The sequence below is a fragment of the Acipenser ruthenus genome, chromosome 1 (assembly GCF_902713425.1).
Source record: "Acipenser ruthenus chromosome 1, fAciRut3.2 maternal haplotype, whole genome shotgun sequence".
NCBI lineage: Eukaryota > Metazoa > Chordata > Actinopteri > Acipenseriformes > Acipenseridae > Acipenser > Acipenser ruthenus.
In genome coordinates, this window is record NC_081189.1 from 29,022,646 (window position 1) to 29,043,445 (window position 20,800).

A 20,800-nucleotide genomic window follows, 5' to 3' on the forward strand; every position below is an offset into this window, starting at 1 on the left:
TAGGATGTAGCTATGGGCGCTTTAGCTTTTTGCATTTTATAGCCTGAAGGCTAAGCATATGATAACCATATTTGTATTACTGTGTTGAAGTATTAATGCTGTTAAACCTGTAAAGGCACTGGAAACGCCCAGACTGCCTATTAGCAGGGATGGTTGGCTTGCAACCTCTCGATCCATTTAAAGCATTTAATAAACTGAAAAGAGCACTACTACTGCTCTGATTCGTTAAAATTTCAAATTAAATTAGTCTACGTGATTTTCTTGATTATTAAAAAGTTGTCTGGACATATAGCAAGCCCAGTGCACGAACAAAACCACTTACAGGAGTTTAAAACATCTCGGACCTCCTTAAACGTCTCCCCTGAGTTTAAGTGTTCAGAGCATATATATAAATCAAAAGAGTAGGTGAGATTCTGGCAATCCCCTCCGAGACCCGGCAGATAGCGTCCTTGGACAGGAGCGTTAAATTAGGCGGTGGAGTGGTGCAGTGGCCCTCTTGATCAGTGGTAGAAGCTCTGCCAACAGGGAGAGCCTAACCACAGGGGATGTGCTCCACATCCTCACATGCTGTGAATGCAGGTCATGATTATCTACTTTTTTTAAAATATAGTTTTTATATATGTAAACTGCAGGAGTAATACCAGAAAACAATACAAAAATGTATTTACATTTTATTGGCAGTTGAATATGACACTTGCACACATTAAATTAATATTGAATATGGATTAAGTCAAAGCATGATTTACCAAAAAATTTAAATAATAACAAATAGTTTTAGACAAAAAAGAGGACATGCAAGACAATATTTTCAGCCTTTGGATAGCAGTGCTCAATTTGTGCCGGGGCTTGCCGGGGCGCAGACCTGGAACCACTGCAGTTATGAAAGTTAAAAATGTCATACAAATTTTTGCTCTCAAATTCGTTTTCTTAATTTGCATTAGATGCAACCTCAGCTATTCCTGTGGAATTCTACGATGTCACCAATAAATAGTTGGAAGCGGCAAAATCAAACAGCAAGTACAAATTAAAAAAATAGACTCAAGGGATAATCTGTAGGCTACAACGTTCGGAAACACCAAGGTAAGAAAAATGTCAAATCTTATCTACCGGTATCTATTTATCTTCTGGATCTACCTAATTATTATACCAATTATATATAAGTCGCTGTTATATATAATTGGTATAATAATTAAATATTGTTTATTAACATACATAGCAGACATGTAGTCCTGTAATTCTCTGTGAGGGGCGGTGCAGTTGGGTTGTTGGTGGCAAATTTTTTGCATTTCAAAGGTGGTAACCCTACTATGTATGCAGGCTCTATTTATTTATTTATTTATTTATTTATTTATTGTCCTGTGGTTGCCTTGAATTAATTTTTCTGCATGCACTACTACCTTATATATGAATGATGTACTTTATATATGAATGGTTGTAAGCATGTAACATGAATGTGCATGATTTTGAATGTATGGTTCTTAAGAACGGTATTATTGTCATTGCTTGCGCCCCAGCACCTCTTTATTTACAAATTAAACACTGTTTAACAGCTCCATATTTGTGAAATGTTTAAGTAGTCTTCCCTTCCAGTTTTACTGGAAATTAGGCATCCGTGGAACAAAAAAAAACATAACATAATTGATGACACAAATTCCTTGTAAACATAAAATCTAATGACAGCAGTTGTTTCAATATTCCAGTGCTCAATGAAAAACACAATGGATAAAATATGCATATGTACTTTATTAAAATCCAAATTAAAATCCAGAAGAGTTTAAACCCTTTTAATCTATATTTTGTTCAACAGCTTATTTACATTTTCTATACTGTTTAATTTCTAACATGGAACTGAAACCAGCCTTCAGTCTGTTTACTCGGGAAATGAGATTGATCTTGCTTTCAGTCGAACCCAAATTATACCAAGTTCAGTTTAGGTACAAGGTTGCAAATTAGGCAGCTTAGACAGATCTTTGTTTCAAAACCAATATCTCCTAGCTTGGAGTTCAGAGTTCCAACAACTACTGAATCACAGACTGAACATACAGAAATAATAAAGGAATATAGTTAAAAGAACTAATGGCACATAAGAACAAAGGTGTTTATTAATATTAAGCCATTTAGTTACTATTCACAGAAATGTAGCAGTTCCGCAGTGTGACATAGAGAAATTGGGTTGGCGGAGGCAAAGTACTGGCAGCAAAGCCAGTCCTCAAGCTCCGTGCTCTGTTCGGGCTCAAGGGACCTCTCGGCGAACTTCATCATGAGCAGCGCCCTCTTGAGGTTCAGCCAGTTGTGCAGCCCTTCAACAGGACCCCCCTGCTGATGATCCCACTGCTGCTCTATCAGGTCCTTGCGAGGACCCCACAGCAGGGACTGCAGGATGCGCTTGGCTTCCTGAATGTGGATGCGCTTGATGGGGTCGGGCTCAAGTAGAAGGCAGGCAAGCTGCTGAAGTCCTGCAGAGTAGATGGAAACGTCAGGGATTTTGGGAAGCTCCTCACAGTAGTACTCCTGCTCCTTGAGCTTGGGGCTGACCTCGAAAGGGTTGGGCTGGTGGAGGAGTTCGTAGATCAAGATGCCTGTCTGGAATTCGTCAAACTTCTTGTACTGTGAAGCAGAGACAATTTCCGGGGCCAGCCGTGCCTGGTCCTTCTTGAGCTTGGGGTCTGAGGCGACGCCGGTGCCTGCCCTCTGCTTAGCTTTGGCAAAGCTGCTGATCACAAGCCTGGGCAGGTGCCTCTGGTCTTTGATGTCAGAAGGCGAGTGCTTGCTGTTGTGGACAAGCAGCAGGTTTTCCAGGCAGAGGTCCCGGTGGATCACGCCATGCTCTTTCAAGTGCTCCAAGCCGTTGCAGAGCTGCAGCAGTAGGAAGCACACTCGCCGTTCGTACACTTCCGGCTGCACCCCGTGGAAGGTGGCCCACTCCTTCACGAAGTCTGCTGTGCTCTGGTAGGCCACATCCCTCGTGATCACCACCACTCGCTCCTGTTCGTTGTGGTTGGGGAGGGCTGTATCTCTGCCTGTGGAAGCTGCTGCACCATGCTGTGAGGAGGAGGCTGTTCCAGCAGCCTCGTCAGGGGGTAGCATGCTCTGGGGGACACAGGCGATGAAGTGGCCGCAGTCCTGCTGCAGATTGAAATGGGGAGGCAGGTCCTGTTGCACTGCCAGGCCATATAAATGACCTTGCTTAGAGTCTGGGTTCTGGTTTTTACAAATCTGCAAAGAGAGAAAACAAAAAATGATATTTTGGCAATAATTCTTTGACCCACAGGTAACCATGTACTGATTTTTTAATTTTCTTTGAAGGGAACCCTCATGCATCCTTGGAAGTGTCACAAAGGGAACACACTACTACCAACACTAAAGCCATGTCTTAAGGGTGCTAGAAGTTGTATACTTGAAAAACTTTTATGTACAATTATGAATTAATTTTTTTATTTCATAAAATAGCAACACATAATAAATATAAAGATTTACATTTTTATAAAGCAAAATAAAGTACAATTTGGCAGGGTAAATATGAATGGAACATTTGTTCTTTATCCAGCAGCTGTCTAAACAGCACTGTCCCTCAGAAAGTATGTTTGACTCTGGCCAAAATCTAGGCTGTGTAGTTTAGCTGGAGGGCCAGGCCGTTTTATGTCAAATGACCAAATGATCATGTTAATTATACAGTTATTTATAATATTTCCTTAATGTCAACAAAATACTGACACATTTTGAGTTGGGATTTGTGTGGCTGCTTAGTTAGTTATATTAGCTGCTCCAAGTGACTCAGTGTGCTTTAATATAAAGCAGTCAAGGGTTTGACTTGCTACAGAATTCGAGAAAAAATTTCCATGAGGACATGAATTAGCTGCTTGGTTGGATATTCTTCCTGATTGGAGGACACAAGCTCAGGTCACTGGAACTCCCAGAATGGGTATGTACTAGATTGTGGTGTAATATCCTGTGACTTTTTACCCAGCTTAGTCACTCAACAAATTACTTCACCTGCCTGGACTTAGGATCAATAGAGCAATATTTTGCTCTACTGTCTCCCTCTTCTTCATGATATGAAACTGTGTGTACCTCCACAGCTCATGGAACATCTAGTTTATGGGGCTCCCCAGTGGCGCTGTCTGGAATGCAGGATGCGCCCTATAGCCTGGAGATCGCAAGTTCGAATCCAGGCTATGTCATTGCCAACCGTGACCGGGGGTTCCCAGAGGGCGGTGCACAATTGGCTGAGCGCCGCCCGGGTAGGGAGGGCTTAAGTCGGCAGGGCAAGCCACGGTTCGCAGCGCACCAACGACCCCTCTGGCTGATAGAGCGCCTGCGGGTCTGCAGTGGAGCCATTCAGATCTGTGTTGTCCTCTGGCACTATGGGTCTGATGGCAGTGTGAAAAATGACGGCTTGGCAGGAACACGTTTCGGAGGACGCGTGTTTCAGCTTCCATTTCCCGAGTTGCCGGGGGGTTGCAGCGGTGAACCGGGATTAATACTAACACAAATGGCGATTCCAAATTGGGGAGAAACTGGGGTAAAAATCATTGGCAACTATTAAATTAAAAAAACAAAAAAGGATCATCTGGTTTACCTCTACACCTGCTTTATAATATCTGGGATTAACAGACCAATTACTAAGTACTTACCAGGTAATATATATAATTAATGAAACCATAGTCACCATATAAATACTATGCAACATGAACCCTGTAAAAAAAAGATGACACCCCGTACCTTGACTGCATAGGTGTTCTTTGTGTCTTTGGCGCAAGAGGCTGAGTAATAGACAGAATCGCCAGCATCACAGCAGGGCTTATTACAAGTCAGTTTAAAGAGTGACCAGTTGCTCTCGTCGAAGCGAAGGGGGTTCTTCTGGTCACGGGTGAAATGGTCCTCACACTTCAGAGCCAGACGCCGCAGGGACTCTGTGTACAAGCTGCTCAGCTTAGCATAGACACCTTCCCTATTGTCTATGTTGCTCAGGAGGGTGTGGAGCTGGATGTTGGAGCCGGAGCTGGGCACGCTGAGCTGGGGGGAGGAGGAGAAAGATGCCCCACTCTTGTTCCTCAGACCCAGCCTGCTCTTGTTTCTGCCAGCCACCTCTTCCATAGTCCGAGAGCGCAGCTGTTGGCCAAGCGGGGGGTGGCACCTCTCAAGGGACTCGTTAGAAGAATACAAGTGCCGCTGATCCACAGGGCTAGAGGGGGAGCTGAACTGTGACCTGTCTTGCCCATAGACATTGCCTTCTGAGTTACTGAAGATCAGATGGGGGCTGCTCCTGGGATGAGTGGCACTCCTGCCTCCCGACTGATCTGGAGCTGACACGGCCCTGTTCACCATCTTCTTTTGTGGGAGAGGGGGAGGCAGGAGGGAGTTGCCATAGCTGATTGTGGAGTTGTCAGACTGTGGGGAAACAGGGGAGGAGGTGAGCCTATTCTTGCTAAAATGGGACGGACTTGGCGAAAGAGCACCTTCATGACCTAGAAAGGGAAAAGCGAGAGAACCAATGAAAAAAAGTAATACTATAATATTGAGCCAAATTAGGTGGTGGTATACTAGGTAGAGGGTACCAAACTAATACAAGAACATACAAAAATTCATGAAGTAGAGGAGGCCATTCAGCCCAACTAATCTCATCTGGTGATGTGTGATCCAAGCCAGATTTTGAACCTAGGAGTCTAGAAATGAAATACAAATGTATTGACCTATTTATAAATCAGACTCATAGATTTGGAGGTAAAGCTATACAAAATCAACCAAAGCAGACAAATGCCTGGGCTAATGCCTCAAATGATTTCATAACTGTAAAATGTGCAATGCAAACAAGAAACTTCTCAGAAGGACTCTGTTGACTTAGTTGTAAACTATAGTTGCAGTAAAAACAGCAAAAGGTGACTATATAACTTATCCATTCTTCAGGGCGTTAGTTCACACATTCCAGTTTACTGCTGATTTGACTATTCTCGTTAGAGCAAGTTAAAAAAAAAATAGGATTACCTTTTTTTTCTTCTTTAAAGTTTTTTTTTTTACATATATTTTTGTTTTTTGCATACATACCACAGTCTTTGTGAGTTCTTTGTCAGAATTAAAAATATGAAAAAAAGCTTCTGATTTTAAAGAAGGTGCCACAATTAATCTCAGGATCACAGTGATAATAATGAGACTGAATCAAATAAAAAACAGTTTCACTTAAACAAATGCAGGGTAAGTTACTGGCTACACACGTTCTTTTGTATTTCCACAGGCGCAGTGTGGTGTACATCATAACTCACATGCACATGCACAGTTTAGGGAGTGGTATGAACTATACCATATCACGGAAAAGCAGGAGAATGTTGCAACTGCCTTTAATGTTTTTGGATGGGATTATTATTCCCCTGAGGCACATAGAAACTAGCATTATGAAACCACTGCTACTGTAATTAAATGGTTTCTGTATGAGCTACTCATTCTACAGTAAAACTACACTACATCGAGACATATAGGAAATAGTGCCAGAGCCAATAGTAAAGCAACAATATTAGCAACTAAATTTCCTCTGAAGATCTTTTTATTATAAAACTAGTGTTTTAGGATTCGGCACAGGTCTACATATCTCAATTATGCCATCTATGTATATCCCTTGCAAAGTTTTGCGGTCTACTAATACAGGTCACTGTCCTTTTCGTCTTGGGACTTTGAATACTTTTTGATACTTCGAACAGTCGTATGGTGCCTTTAGGGATTTGCCTAATTCATATTATGGGGAACACATTTATTTGGCCTAGCTTGTTGTAAGATTTTTTTTAGTTGACCACTGTTTAGCACAATGACTTGTGTTTTTCACTAAAGACACTTAAAAAAAAAAATTCTGCTGTTTATACAGTGGGTTATTGACATCACTGGACATTTTCACCCAATAATTCAAAGAGGACGCCCCATTTTTTTTGCAAAAGTTATTTGCAGTTATACAAAGCAGTAGCTGCCAAAAAACAACTTTTGACAACCTGTTATTAGATTTTAATTAAAGTCTTTGCTGTTATACATAGTACTCCACAGTACAGGAGTGAGGATGTAACTACTGGTGTATGTTTGATTGTACTGTAAAGTGCTTCGAAAAGCAGTTATCTTTTGTTTGGGTTACAACATTGTGTTTGGTCTGGTAATGCTGACTTCTGCTTTAATAGTTTATTAAACCAAGGCACTGTAATGTCTGCACAATTCCACAATAAAACAGTCCTTACTTTAGTACTTTGAAGTCAGAAGGAAGTGATACTGAGCAATGGGGATTCTAGTCAATGATAAATAGGTCTTGATGCAGAGAAACTGAGTTAAGACTCAGATCAAAGCCTCTTAGTATCATTGTTTGACATTAGTTCACACATTGCATAAAATCCTCTATAAGATAGGCCAGTCAGTATTTCCTAACATATATGTGTGTTATGTTTGTTTAAGGTAAAAAATACTGGTACATGAATATATCAGTAGTATTGTACTCCACTTGGCAAACCAAGTGGTAATGACCACATCAAATAAAGATAGGCCTGGGGTTCTCACTAAGAATGCTCATGTCAATGTAAATTTAATTTACCAGCTCACAGAATGTCACAGGCAATAACATAATAAGCAGGAGTTATGCAAAAGCTCCGTGTTTAAACTTGCATTACCCTTACAGGTAAGGAGAAGCATTAGTGGTAAACCCACAAAGTGTCTCTTTTATCAAAACAGACCATAAGCAGACACCTTTATGTTCAACAATCACAGTTGTTCAGCACAATGTTACTTAAATGGCATTCAGATGCTACTGTGAAACAGAACAAAATACAATGTTTTTGAAGTAACTCAGGAGCTGAGAGCGAGTATAACTGACTTACTCCCATTGTGGAACATTCTAGATTCAGAGTGCAGGCTGTCAGTAGAGGCAGTCGCAAAGCTTGTGTTCAGTCCCTTTAAGGATTGTGTCAGACTCTCAGCAGACCCATGGCTGGCTTTCTCCAAATCAGAGCTGCTCTGGCTCCATTTACTAGACTCCCTGCATGAAAGCAAAAATAATTGTACAAAATTAGCATAAGTAACCTGATTCCTTTATTAATAGCAACCTTTCACATCACTTTTGCATAAACAAACCTGTTTTTATTTATTATGTATTTAGATTCTTCGTTTTGAAGCATCATCATGCACAAGGAACACATTGCAACAGGAGGGTTAAGGGCTTTTTACAGACAACACAAATAAGTGAATTATATGCCGCCAAGGTAAGATTAGTATTTATGCTTCTACCCTTTAGCTCTAACCGGTTGCCTCCTCTCATTCTAATTCTTGTTCTAATACTTCCTTAAACTGTATTTAAAATGTGAAATATCTTTACTGCTAATTTATATGCACACAATGACAATGCTGCATATACATATTTTCTCAGAAACTTACATCTCTCTGTTTTGACCTCAAACCATCCTTTTTGCATGATCTCTGTCTAGTTGTATAATCCACATTGGTTTTCTTTGACACAGCAAATGACACAGACTAGCCTTCCCTTTGTAAGATATTTCTTTCTCACCACTTCCTATTTCTCTGATCTCAGTTGCGCTTTTACAATTTTGCTCAAACCACGTTTCTGTGATGTGCAGTGACGTTAGAATGTACAGATTCCAAAATAAACTTCTCCTTTTGTGAAGGATAAAACATTAATTTTAAATAATCTAAAAGATGATTATTTCCATTCCATTCACAGTAAATATACCAATATTCAGTTAAATTCCATCCAACAAACTCAAATAAGTTTTAGTACTAGTACTAAAATGAATGTGTTATGTTTGAATATAGACTATACTTAAAAGTCTTGTTTGTTAGAAACTGCATTCATTTTACACATCTCCCCGGTTAGGAAGATAATAAGCTGCTTACTCTTTTTCATAGCCCCCAGCAATCATTATTAAACACAAAACACCATGTCATAGAACAAAGGTGTACATTGCTAGTGAAGAATTCATCAAAGTCAAACAAAACTACAAAAGTTTCCTACAACCACTATTAATCACAGAGATCCTTGTTGGTTGAGTCTAAAACATCATCATTTGTCAATCACTACTGTCAAATTTATACTGATAAGTTACAAAGAGATCAATTGGAAATGATTAACACTGAGACCATGGGCCATAGTTTAATTGTAAAGTCACAGGTCCATCTTCACCTTTTTAGTAAAAGGAAAACTGCACATTTTACAAAAAAAGCAGATCTGATGGCGAGCCACATCTACTTCCAAATGGGGTCATAGTTACGTCACTTATCTCCAGGGCAACAGTGAAAGTGACTGGCTGAGCTGGGATGTGAAAGCAGAACTTTAGGTTTCCTGTTTTCATTTGTAAACAGCAGTTAACCCTACCTCTGTTGCACTTCCATATAAAAGTCCAGTTGCATACAACTTTCCTAAATCTCAAAAACACAGCATATATCACTTAATTGCGCACCCCATGGGACAGACCTGTATTTGCATATAAAAACTGAGCCACTCCATAATATGCCTCAATGTGTTCATATATTCAAATGTAATCACTTTGAAAAATCTCTCAGCAAATGGGTCAGTCGGAAGAAGTAGAACAGTTTATAAAATGAGTTGATGAAGTCGTTGTTATAAACAAAACTGCAACAACCAAAGTTAAGACGCACAAAAATAACAGTAAACAAAAGCTGGAGCAGCTCAAGGTGTAGAATAATGTGGATATTTTGTATTTTTTTTAAGCTGTCCTGTTATCAAGTCTGTAATTATTCAGTTTCTACTGTATCTTTAATAATTAAACTATACTTATTTTGTACTATGAAAATGTTTTTACAATTTTAGACAGGTTTGTAGTTTTGTTAGCCTTATTTACTTACAGTTCTTGGTCTACTCAATCATATATAAGCAACACTGATTTCTACATACATTTTTAAAATAGACAGTAACAGCTGTAGTCAGAAGACACACTTGCTTTGCAGTGTTAGGCATTAAAAGATGGGCCTTTATTGAGCTTAATACAACCACTGTGTCAGCATAGCCAAACCAAGTAAAGACAGCTGCATGAAAAGTTGTACTTACTGGTCAGCGGGGCTTCCATAGACTGTACTAATGAAAATAGGTTGATTTTCAAGCTTTATACTGCCTTCCAGACTGTGTATGTATGTATATTTAGAAAACGAATGGCCTGTGCCTCACTTCCTGTGTGGCATACCTTTTGTTTATAGCGACATCCATTCTGAGCTTACATAACCACAGAAGATATATTTTCTAAAGATATAAGCGTCCGTTCTTTTGAGCATCACCACCATTTAAAAAATAATTAAGACATCAGTTCCATACACAGTTCTGTACACTGTATCTTCAGAGTGCACATTCATTTGAACAAATACACACATTCACATTTGATTAGGTACTGTACAACAAGAACATCTTGTGCAGTAACAGCGATTATATAAAACTACTGTTAGCTTATACAGAACTTGTCTTACAGAGTGGTATATAAGAAGGACAATGTGGTGGCACAGAGTGTTCTGCTGTCCACTGAAAGGGGGCGTGAAGCACTTGTGTAAACAGAAAGGGCAACTTAGCACTATTAATATACAATATTTGAAGTTAAAGATAATAAAAGGATTTGATGAATAAAGTATTTTTAAAACTACAGCCCAACCCAGATTGAGTCTGATAAAGGACAGGGTGTACTTCTAAATAACATGTCTGCATGTCTGGACATTTTTTGTGCCTGAAAAAAAAAAACAAGCAGTTTGCATAAGAATGTGTTGTTTTGGGCAGGTGATGGTTTTATAGGGGAATCTATGTGAATTTCCCCTGCTGTTTATCAAGTGTGGGGTTACCATAATCTGGTTAATATTATGCAAACGCTTCTTCTCTACAATGGGTTGTGATTCTAGTTCTATAACAGCTCTATTGTTAATGTTTAATTTTTTGTTATAATCTATAATTACAACTGTGTACTGTGTCATAAAACCTTCTCTTGCTACCTGACATATCTGAAATCGTCAGATAGTTTGTTTCCAGTGGATTTAATGAGGGTTACATTTTCTTTTAAGCAAAAAATGTCCAAACTGTAATTTCCCACAATACGATGTGTGCTACTGGTTCTGTGCTATTGAAGCGAGTTGCTGTATCATGTGACTATGGTTCTATCTTTAAATAAATATTCCTGACAAAAGGTTTGATGCAAGGCTCCTCTATGTTGCCTGTGGTGTAAATACTTTCCTGAGATTCAAATTCCTGCGTTGACGGCCCTGTAGCATGACATTTAAAACCATAATTGGGGAGGATGTCCATACATGTCCATTGTGATAAAAGTAAGAAACTTTCCCAATGTTTTTATGTCACAGGAAGACTGGTTGTGTAATTAAACTAAGAAGGCTGAGCATGCTGGTTTCAATTTAAATAACTGTCAAGATTGCTAACTGCGTTTTAGAACTCATGTTAAAATACATCACAAAGTAATTCAGTACAATATGATATATACATCTATAAGGCAATGCCTTGAAGATTCTGAACTTCCCTTTTTTAGTTTTTCTGGGGGCTTTCCAAAGCTAAATCTTACGAGCCATGTACACAAACGAACACAGTACTACTGTATGTAACAAGCAAAGGCAGAAAGGCTCTTTGTCTGTTGGCTTTAGACAGTTCTCATCTTGGCTGTACATGAAATACAAAATGCTTTATCTGGCACTCAGTAAATAGGACATCGAAACTTATCACTATGGTGCTATATTTACATTCAGAAACCAGCTTGCTGTAACGCAACACTTCCTGAACAAGTGTCTGAAGTCTTGAGGAGTGTTTAAAGTCACATTCCACCTTAAAATAAACCCACACATTAAACTAAGCAGAGAAAACATATTCTTCGGCATTAACATAACCCAAATTCATTTATTTTTTGTGTTTGCCCTGTGAGATCTATTCAAACTATTCCCCCGCTGCTTGGTCGAAAAGGGACTTGGCAGGTTTTTGCATGCTTGGTGACAAAAAGATTGTGTTGCTAAGGGGATGTTGTTGCCTATCTGGCATGGTGGCTATGACTAGGAGATGCAAACTTTGGTCCCCAAAGCAAAATTGAATTCACATGGTTACCAGACTTCACTCTGCATCAGTTGATTTTACAATGCTAGTCTGTGCTTTACCTTACTTTCAGTACACTTTCACTGTGCTGCACTGTGCTTTGCTTTCACCATGGTATACCATAGTAAGCTATTAAAATAATTGCTAGTTTTGTACCTGCATTAACTTCTGTGGTACAAACAAGGGACCTCAGGACTCAGAACGGGAATCACTGCAACTGAAGTGAGGCTGTTTAGGTTTATAACTCTATATTTCATGGGGGTCCCTGAGTGGTGCGGAGAGGAGAAAAAACATAATTGGACATTCCAAATTGGGGGAAAATAAATCAAAATAATAATTGGTCACTCTAAATTTAAAAAAAAAAAAAAAAAAAAACCTCTATATTTAATATTAATATTACTCTTAGCAACCAATTGATATTGTGTGTATTTTGGTGAAATTACTGGGATTGCACGGTTGCTGTAGTTATGTTTATATGGATGTAGACATAGTTGTTGACACGTGCTGTGCAATGTCACACTTTGCTTACTGAAATGCCAGGATGAACCAGGGAAGGAGTTTCCTAGTAATCTATGTCAACAGGATTCTACCGCTTCATCAAAGCCAGTCAAGACTCAATAATTGTGCTTGTAAAGTGTTTGGGCCTGAGGTAAAAAACAAACAACCAAACAAAAAAAAAAACACACCATTACTGAAACCAAATGCTGTGATCAGTAAGCTTATGTTAAGCACTGCCTGGTTTTCAAGTATTCCTCCTTGTGTGCAAATAAGAAATAAGAGGTTACAGTTGTCTGTTTATTTGTGTCGGTTGGACTAAGTTCTAGGCAAAACAAAATACCTGCAAAAACCCTTTATTTTAATTGAAACCACAAAATGTTGGAGAAAAACTCGATGACGTGCTTTTATTTCAACAACTACAATAGAATCATTGTTTCCTTTGTTCAGATTTACTTTTCAGTGGTAACAATCCTATCACTTGTTAAGTACAGCTCTCTATTGTGAATGGGCATAAACAAACGGGGCATCACTTGTGGGACATTACACAAACGAGTTACAAAACTATCAGCTGCTTTAGTTACAAACAGAAGCAAACCTTGAAGAGGCTCTGTCTATGTCTGCTGCACCCAGATAATGTTCCCCCAATTCCCCCAAACCTGGGGTAACTTCTAAGTCTCTTGTCTCTAACATCACTAGTCACTTCAGGACTTAGCAGCTATCATAGTCAAATGACAATAGAAAGCTTTACATATCTGTTAAAGATTTTCACTTGCAGCAGAAACCAACCATGATTCAGGATATTTTACTAAAACTTGTTCCAAAATTGCCCTCATTCATATGTGGAAACATTATTCATGTTAACGGTAAGATATTATCAATCATTGCATTGTAATTCCATTTCCTCTTATCCTGTGATAACATGATGAGATACAGTTTAGATAACCAGACACTACAAAGGGTCCATACTACAAACACCAGCCAGTTGCTAAATTAAATTACTCAGACCGGAATCAGCATAATTGTCATAACTATACTTACAGAGCGTTTCTAGCGTCCTAGGAGACAACAGTCTGTCTCCCTGGCTGGTATAAAACCCTCGACTCAATCTTAGATTTTATCCACTGCTATTTCCTCATACAATCATTGTGCCCTGTTCTTATTACTTAATTCTCATAGCTGTCCTGGCTTTTATTCTCTTTAACACATACTATGATATGGGGAATAAAACAGGGAAAGGTGGCTATGGAGCAGCAGCAGTCTAGTCTGGTACCTGACTTAACAGCACACACTGGTGGTATATCTGAAATTCCTTCTAAACCACCCTCCAGTCACAAAGGAACTGGACTCTCAGGTCTGAGTGAAACTACCAACTACCAGTCTGAGTAGATAAATTGTGTCAGTGCTTTGAATCACTAAATTCCTTACCTCAGTTAATTTATTAAAAACTTCAGATTTAAAACAGTAAATAAATTATATTAAACGTAAAAGAACAAAAAGTGTACCTGTGGTGTTTCTTTGGAGGTGGGGGAGGAGGTGCCAGGTCATTAGTCTCGCTTGTCTCTTCTGCAAACTCTGAAGTGAAAGATGCTGCCTTGGATAGCATGTTTGTGTTATATTTGTCCTGTTCGGATGCTCTCCCTGCATGGTGATGACTGGCACTATTGTAAGCCGTCCCTGGGTTATTATATTCCTTGCTAAAAGAAACAGCAGCAGCGTTCTCCAGCTTCGAGTCCAGTCCTGACACAACAGCACCATTAACTATATCGGCTGCCCTCGACTGCTGGTGCGCTGTCTCCTCGCCACCCTCCTCCTCCTCTACTATTTTACACTCCCGGCTCCAACATGTGTTGTAGTACTTGTGCCTTTTTTCAGCAGCTGACACAGGCATGTCCCCAGAATTTCTGTTCTGGGACTGGAAAGGGAAAGAACTCCTGTGTACCTCAGCTTGAAACGATGGTTCATTTTCCTCTTTCCCTCCCTCAGAGAGGGTGGGTAATCCCAACTTCGGGGAGCATGAGCCTCTGGACTGTTTTGGAGGGATAGCTGGGCTGGGTTGAGTGTTTGTTCTAGGATGTAGGAGAGCGCCACTCTTGTCGGTTAGCCCGGCTTCAGAGGATTGAGAGTTACTCTGAGGCCACGGGAAAGAAGGCTCCTGGGTTGAGTTTGGGCTAACGTGCTGCCATTGTGTACTCACAGCCGAATCTGGGCTGCTTAGATAGAAAGTTCTATTGTCCTCCTCTGTGTGGGCAGCCATAACTGTTATTTTAGCTCGCTGGCTGGAGTCACCAGATGAACAGTCTATGAGGTTCACTGCATTATCAAAGCCATCTGGCTTTTTATGGAACAGGTTTGGTATCTGGTACTGGTCAGGGCTTCTAGGGATCTCATTTGTGGTCCTCTTCTTTTTTTTGGTGCTCTCAGCATAAATGGGTTCGCGTGGCACCTGCACCGACAACTGTTCTAAAGGCTGATTAAGAAAGGGGCCCAATTTCTGAGGTCTGCCGATCTCCTTTGTGTAAGTCTTGCAGGGTTTGGCAGTCTCACATGTCTGGTGACTGAGGTACTCCAGCTCTTGAGAGCAGTTTAGGCAGTCACTGCTGCTCTGGCAGGAGCATGAGTCCGACAAGCTGGCAGCTTCAGACACCAAGGACAAACCCCTCCTGTCTGAACACCCATGACTCTCTAAGGAGTTCTGCAAACCTGGCTGATCCCAACTGTGCCCCGTCGAGCAACAGGAACTGGTTTCCATGTGGCTATCACAGCTCCCAGAGGAAAGTGTTCTGACGTCCGGTGTCTCAACAGAGCTATTGCCCCTTAAGTCACCATTGAAATAAGTGCTGTTTACGGATCTGGTGAGCTCCTGTCTAAAACCTTTGCAAGGGGTGGTGCCATTTTCCTTAAAAGTCTGCGGCCCCCTTCCTTCTTCCTGACTCATAAAGATGTTGCTGATGATTAAAGGGTGCCCAAGGGCTTCTCCTTTATGGTCCAATGGAGGCAAAGCCCCAGGGGAGTAGCCTTTGGGATATCCCAGTGCGTCGCCTGTTGCTTTCTGGTATATCACATCTTTAAGGCTTTTGTTGGTGTTGTTGTTGTCGATGTACAGCTTTGAGAGATCCAGCACCTGCATCATGTTTTGTTTCTCTGTTGGACTCTTCTGGTTGTGCTGTAACAAATGAGACTGCAGAAGGTAAACTTATGAAGAATTGCACTTAAGAGTGTATAGACTGCACATTTTGAAACTTATTTCACTGAAGCCGCCCTTTTTCTTCTGCTGACAACTTCTGATAATGAAAATATACTAATATGACAATTTTAATAAATATGTCACCCCTGGACATTACTTTGAACCCACTGCTGCAATATCCAATGTTTCAAGGTTAAAGTCTTCCACAAGGCCACCACCTAGTAATATGTTGGACAGCAGTGTGGAGTAGGGGTTAGGGCTCTGGACTCTTGACCGGAAGGTCGTGGGTTCAATCCCAGGTGGGGGACACTGCTGCTGTACCCTTGAGCAAGGTACTTTACCGAGATTGCTCCAGTAAAAACCCAGCTGTATAAATGGATAATTGTATGTAAAAATAATGTGTAGAAAATAATATAATTGTATGTAAAAATAATGTGATATCTTGTAACAATTGTAAGTTGCCCTGGATAAGGGTGTCTGCTAAGAAATAAATAATAAAAATAAAATGTCTGAATAAAACCTAGGTAAACTTCTGCATTTCTTTATCAAATAGGCACATACTGTTATGGTGATTGAATACCCATTTGTACAGTAAAATGTATCTAATACATCCCCTCAACATACCAGCATTCTGTATAATTCGGCATGAATTGTGGGTCCCGACCAAATCCCTACTGAAATTAATGGTGTGATATCCTCTACAATCAGGAATCCGGCATGACTTTTAAGTCTCTTCTGCTTATAATCAATGTAAATCTGACTGTGTAATCCTGCACCGGGTCATGTGATTTTCCTTTCTAAATTTAAACTTCTAAAAAACAAAACAAAAACAAGGCGTTGTGTAAATACTCACAAGCCCCACCAGCACATTCTTAATTGGGCAGTTGTTGAACAGCAAATAAATGTCTGAAAGTCCAAACAACAAGCTATCTCTTGAAATGAAATGTGCACTTTTCAAAAAAGCTGAATGTTTACCAAAACCAACACAAAAGATCTAACTGAAAAACTAAAAACTGCAAGGCAGACCATTTCAGACATTCTGAATAGATGCCCACAGTAAAAGCAACACAGAAAAAAACCTGAATGCAAGCAGAAAGCACCTGAACCCTGCATGCAGGTACAGTAGGAACAAGTGAACAAGTCTTTCTGTGGGAACGGGTTAATGATAATGACAGGTAAATATGCTGTTGAGGTATTGTTGTGTTTATTATACTCTGTATGTACGGTAATAAAGTTTTAAATTGTTCAAATATTTTTGTAATTTTACCTTTTTGTGACTTCTATAAAGAATTATCATTTGAATATGTACAGACCAATACTCAGCACAAATCATTTCAACCAATCATTGTATGGTATAAGTGTTACCTGTTGTACATCAGTAGCGTTGACATTCCCATCTGTCCACATGTCGGACACATCAGAGTTCATCATAGTTGGCTTGACCGCAATGGTGGGCTTTGAATAGGAGGCTGAAGTAATTGCATAGTCGTCTTCAGTCTGGACTGTATAAGTCTTGTTCCAAACCTCCTTGACACTCTGTGAAGGCACACTGTTGTTAGCAGCAATCTCAAAGGGTCTCTGTACCCTGTGGGAACTTTTGGGATAGAAGCAGGTTTTGCAAAAGCCAGGCTTCCACACGTGTTCCGTAAAGTCACTGCACACAGACATCTTCAAGTCCTCTGGCATTATTGCAGAACTCTCCCAGATCCAAAGAGCAGTGCAGCCTCTATCATGGTGTGTCGGTATCAGTAGAGGATCCTGAGTTCAGAGTTTTTTTAATTGACTTGGATGCCTGTACCTGTGTAAGAGACAAAAAAAAATCAATTTAGAATCGGGGGGGGGGGGGGGGGGGGGTTCAATTTATTCAACAAAAGCATTCATTCCATTCAACATACTGTATGGGCAATGCAAACTGAAAGGTATTCAACTTTTGTTAGGTTCTACTGTAAATCAGGATAGCTCCCAGTTTTGCTACAGAGCAGGTTGTCAGTTACACAGTGAAAAAACTACTCAGTTCTAAATTGAGGTTATGAATTTACACCATTTCTTTTATTTTATTATTTGTTAATCTGTGCACAGGTTTTTATGATTACAACGAAGTTTTCTTACTTCTCTGAGAACACAGTGTAAATGGTCAACTTCTTATTGTATAAATCAATCTGTTTAAACAAAAAACAAGTTCTACTTTCAACTGAACTGGATGAACCTCTGTTTACAATATTTTCTAACAATATTTTCTACAATATTTTTTGTAAAATTAGGGAAAAGTGCATTTTATTTATTTATTAATCTTAGTTAGCATTAGTAATGTAATTTACAAAGAAAATGACGTGTAGAACACACACACTCAAATTGGGTACTGTAACACACGCGAGTGTGTGGTGGGTATGGAATAACCAAAATAAGTTATTTAGTATATGTTTCAAATATTTAGTACATGTACTGAATTTAATTTAGTACGTGTTGTAATTCTAATTATTACACTTATTAATTTGGCCAATCAGATCACGGAAAATGAAATAAGAGCCAATGAATTTAAAGAAAACAGTATGTTTAATAAATTATCCAATTAAAAGTCACCTTAAATTTGAAATTGAAAAAAAAGAAAACAAAGAAATGTCTGGGTAATGCAAACTGAATCATGTCAGTCGACATTGTCTGTCTCATGAAGTCGACACGGTTACCAGATTTCCAGATTGAAAAATCTGGACTTTTTTTTTTTCTTCAACTCAATTACTCCACGAAGCAGTTAAAATAACTATATATAACCTAATCATAATTTTAAAGTCAAACATCGGGTTTATTTGAGTTACTTAATAAATATGCGCCCAGCGCGTCACCCACAGTGCTGTGCTTCTGTTTATTTTCTGGTCTGGGACTTCACCACACAGCCATCTGTGACAACAATGCTGACCAAATGGCTCGACGACACTTGGCCAGTTCCCCTTGAATGTACATTTTACAAACAAACAAAATAATTTTCTTGGAACTTATTAGATGTATCATATGACGAGTGATATAGCTGCTTCCGGTAATTTGCCATAGTGTAAAATCATTCTTTGACACATTTTCACAACCATAATATTGAGAGCTTAACTGCACACCAAGAATAAACAAAATCTAACATGCTGAGGTTGGAACAGCTAGGTAAACCAATATGCTGCAGAAGGACTTGTTCTGTATTGTTCTGCAATGCTGTTACACATGCACTTGCAGTATTTGTGTGTTACAGTTGAAGAACACAATGCACTATTATGTTTCCCAACAGTGTTTGTTAAAAAGCTTATGCTTTATATTCTACTATTTCCTCTGTTGCCGAAAGACTTAACACACGTTTGGAATGTGCATTTGTGGTTGTAAACTGTAAGTAATGTTGTATGTGTTGCTAAGTAAACACTACTGTATTCACATTTATGACTGTTAAAAATAGTTTGGTCTCTTTGTCACTAGCGAGGTAGCATTTTCTATGAAAATACACCATGTGGTTGTTGAACAGCACACGCTATTATGTGGTTTGCCTTTGTTTAAAAAATCTCTCTTCCTTTATATGGCAGTCTTAGCAGCTGAGACTTTTTATACTTGTGACTTTCTAAACCTAATTGTTCAAAACAAGGCTTTCCTACAAAAAAACTAAATTGCCACATTCCTGGAATCTAAGATACTCCCTAAACAAACAAAAAAGTATTAGATAAGCCATAAGAGAATTTAGTTATCTGATCATATTTCATTATGATTATAGTTAGCGACTCTTACGATTTCTTTTAAAAAGCCAAGGTGTTCTTGCAGGAAAAGAGAAAAACAGGCGGTTGTATTAAGTAGCAAGGACAGCCAAACGTGAGCCCCTTTCCAGTAGAAAGACTCAACACAGCAGCACCAAACTGATCTCCATTTCAAAACCCTTTTAAACTGTTAATACAGACATGTGCTGGTAGGTTAAATCCAGCCTACTGTTTCACTTAACAACTCATGGTATGAGTCTCCTTGACCAATCAGACATTCCTGTTTTCATTGAAAAAAATACATGCTTTGTTTTCAACTTGGACCATTGCAATACCCTGACCTTGGACTTTAACACCTGCTACTCAAAACATTAAGCTCACATGTGTTCAACAAACACTACCTGCAAACAATTCACTTTACAGCCCTAATTATTTTGTTTGCCTTGGGTGGACCTACTACACAGAAAGCTGCTGTTACAAGAATAGGGTCTTCAACAGCTCTGTACAATATTAAATTAGGTAGCTTGTGGATTGAGCAACCCAGCCCTGGATTTAGGTTTCCCAAGGCAGCATGGTGAACAAAAAGACATGATTGAAAACCGAAGCTGTGGAGAATTTCCTGCTCTCTGTCATGCTGTTTCGGGGGTGATCTTGCCTAAGCTTAGGTGAGATTTACTGCCTGGGATGAAAAAACACAACAAGACCCAAACTGTTAATGGCAGGGTGCACACAGACCTGGACAGACAGGGCTGCAGCTGTTATTGTTACCCCTACCTAAAAAAAAAAAAAAAAAATACAAATATTTATATTCATATTTTATGACCCCAAAAATAAAACAAGAAAACAACAACTTATGAAACTACACTATTACATAAACAGTGGTGGTCATTTTAAAGACTTGGCACTGCAGGTGGGTTTTGAGTAAAGTTACTCACTTTGTATTCTTTAAAAGTATAATTCTTCTGTTTTTCCTTGTAATAACGTTTGGCTTTGTAAAACGATGTTGTAAACATAATTATCCATAAATGGGATTCACCTTTTATTTCCCAAACATTATTAAAAGAGATTTACACAATGGTGACAAACTTAAAAATAAATAAATACAAGAAACCACCACGAATCCCTAAGAATCGTACTGATTTACAGTAAAAAATAATCCCAAGCCTGGGCTATCTACTGAAGTCAAGCGGACAGAGCCCTGTAAGATACACTAAAGACACACTTTCTCTGCTGCACGTACACTACTGTAATCTTTCCTTTCATTTAGCCTTCAGTGAAATCAAATGGCATATAATTAAGACATTCTGTTTGTGTATTCCCTGTTTACATTCATCATACACC

The 20,800-nt window shown here is 39.2% G+C and overlaps 1 protein-coding gene across 6 annotated transcripts in view; it reads right to left on the reverse strand.

Annotated features, from left to right (window-relative positions):
- Positions 1 to 658: 658 nt before the first annotated feature.
- The window catches only part of LOC131736961 (inactive tyrosine-protein kinase PRAG1-like), a 37,678-nt gene continuing 17,536 nt past the window's right edge, over positions 659 to 20,800 (reverse strand). For 3 of the 6 annotated variants that reach the window (XM_059023023.1, XM_059023016.1, XM_059023006.1), the window contains exons 2-6: positions 17,106 to 17,538; positions 14,059 to 15,734; positions 7,842 to 7,999; positions 4,723 to 5,468; positions 659 to 3,216 (exon numbers count right to left, since the gene is read on the reverse strand). In XM_059023023.1, coding sequence (XP_058879006.1) covers positions 2,125 to 3,216; positions 4,723 to 5,468; positions 7,842 to 7,999; positions 14,059 to 15,734; positions 17,106 to 17,426 — 3,993 coding nt within the window. In that variant the 5' untranslated portion in view covers positions 17,427 to 17,538 and the 3' untranslated portion in view covers positions 659 to 2,124. Of the gene's footprint in view, positions 3,217 to 4,722; positions 5,469 to 7,841; positions 8,000 to 14,058; positions 15,735 to 17,105; positions 17,539 to 18,584; positions 18,814 to 19,493; positions 19,734 to 20,800 lie in introns of those variants that run through there. The other 3 variants (XM_059023020.1, XM_059023027.1, XM_059023032.1) reach the window with 3 other exon arrangements.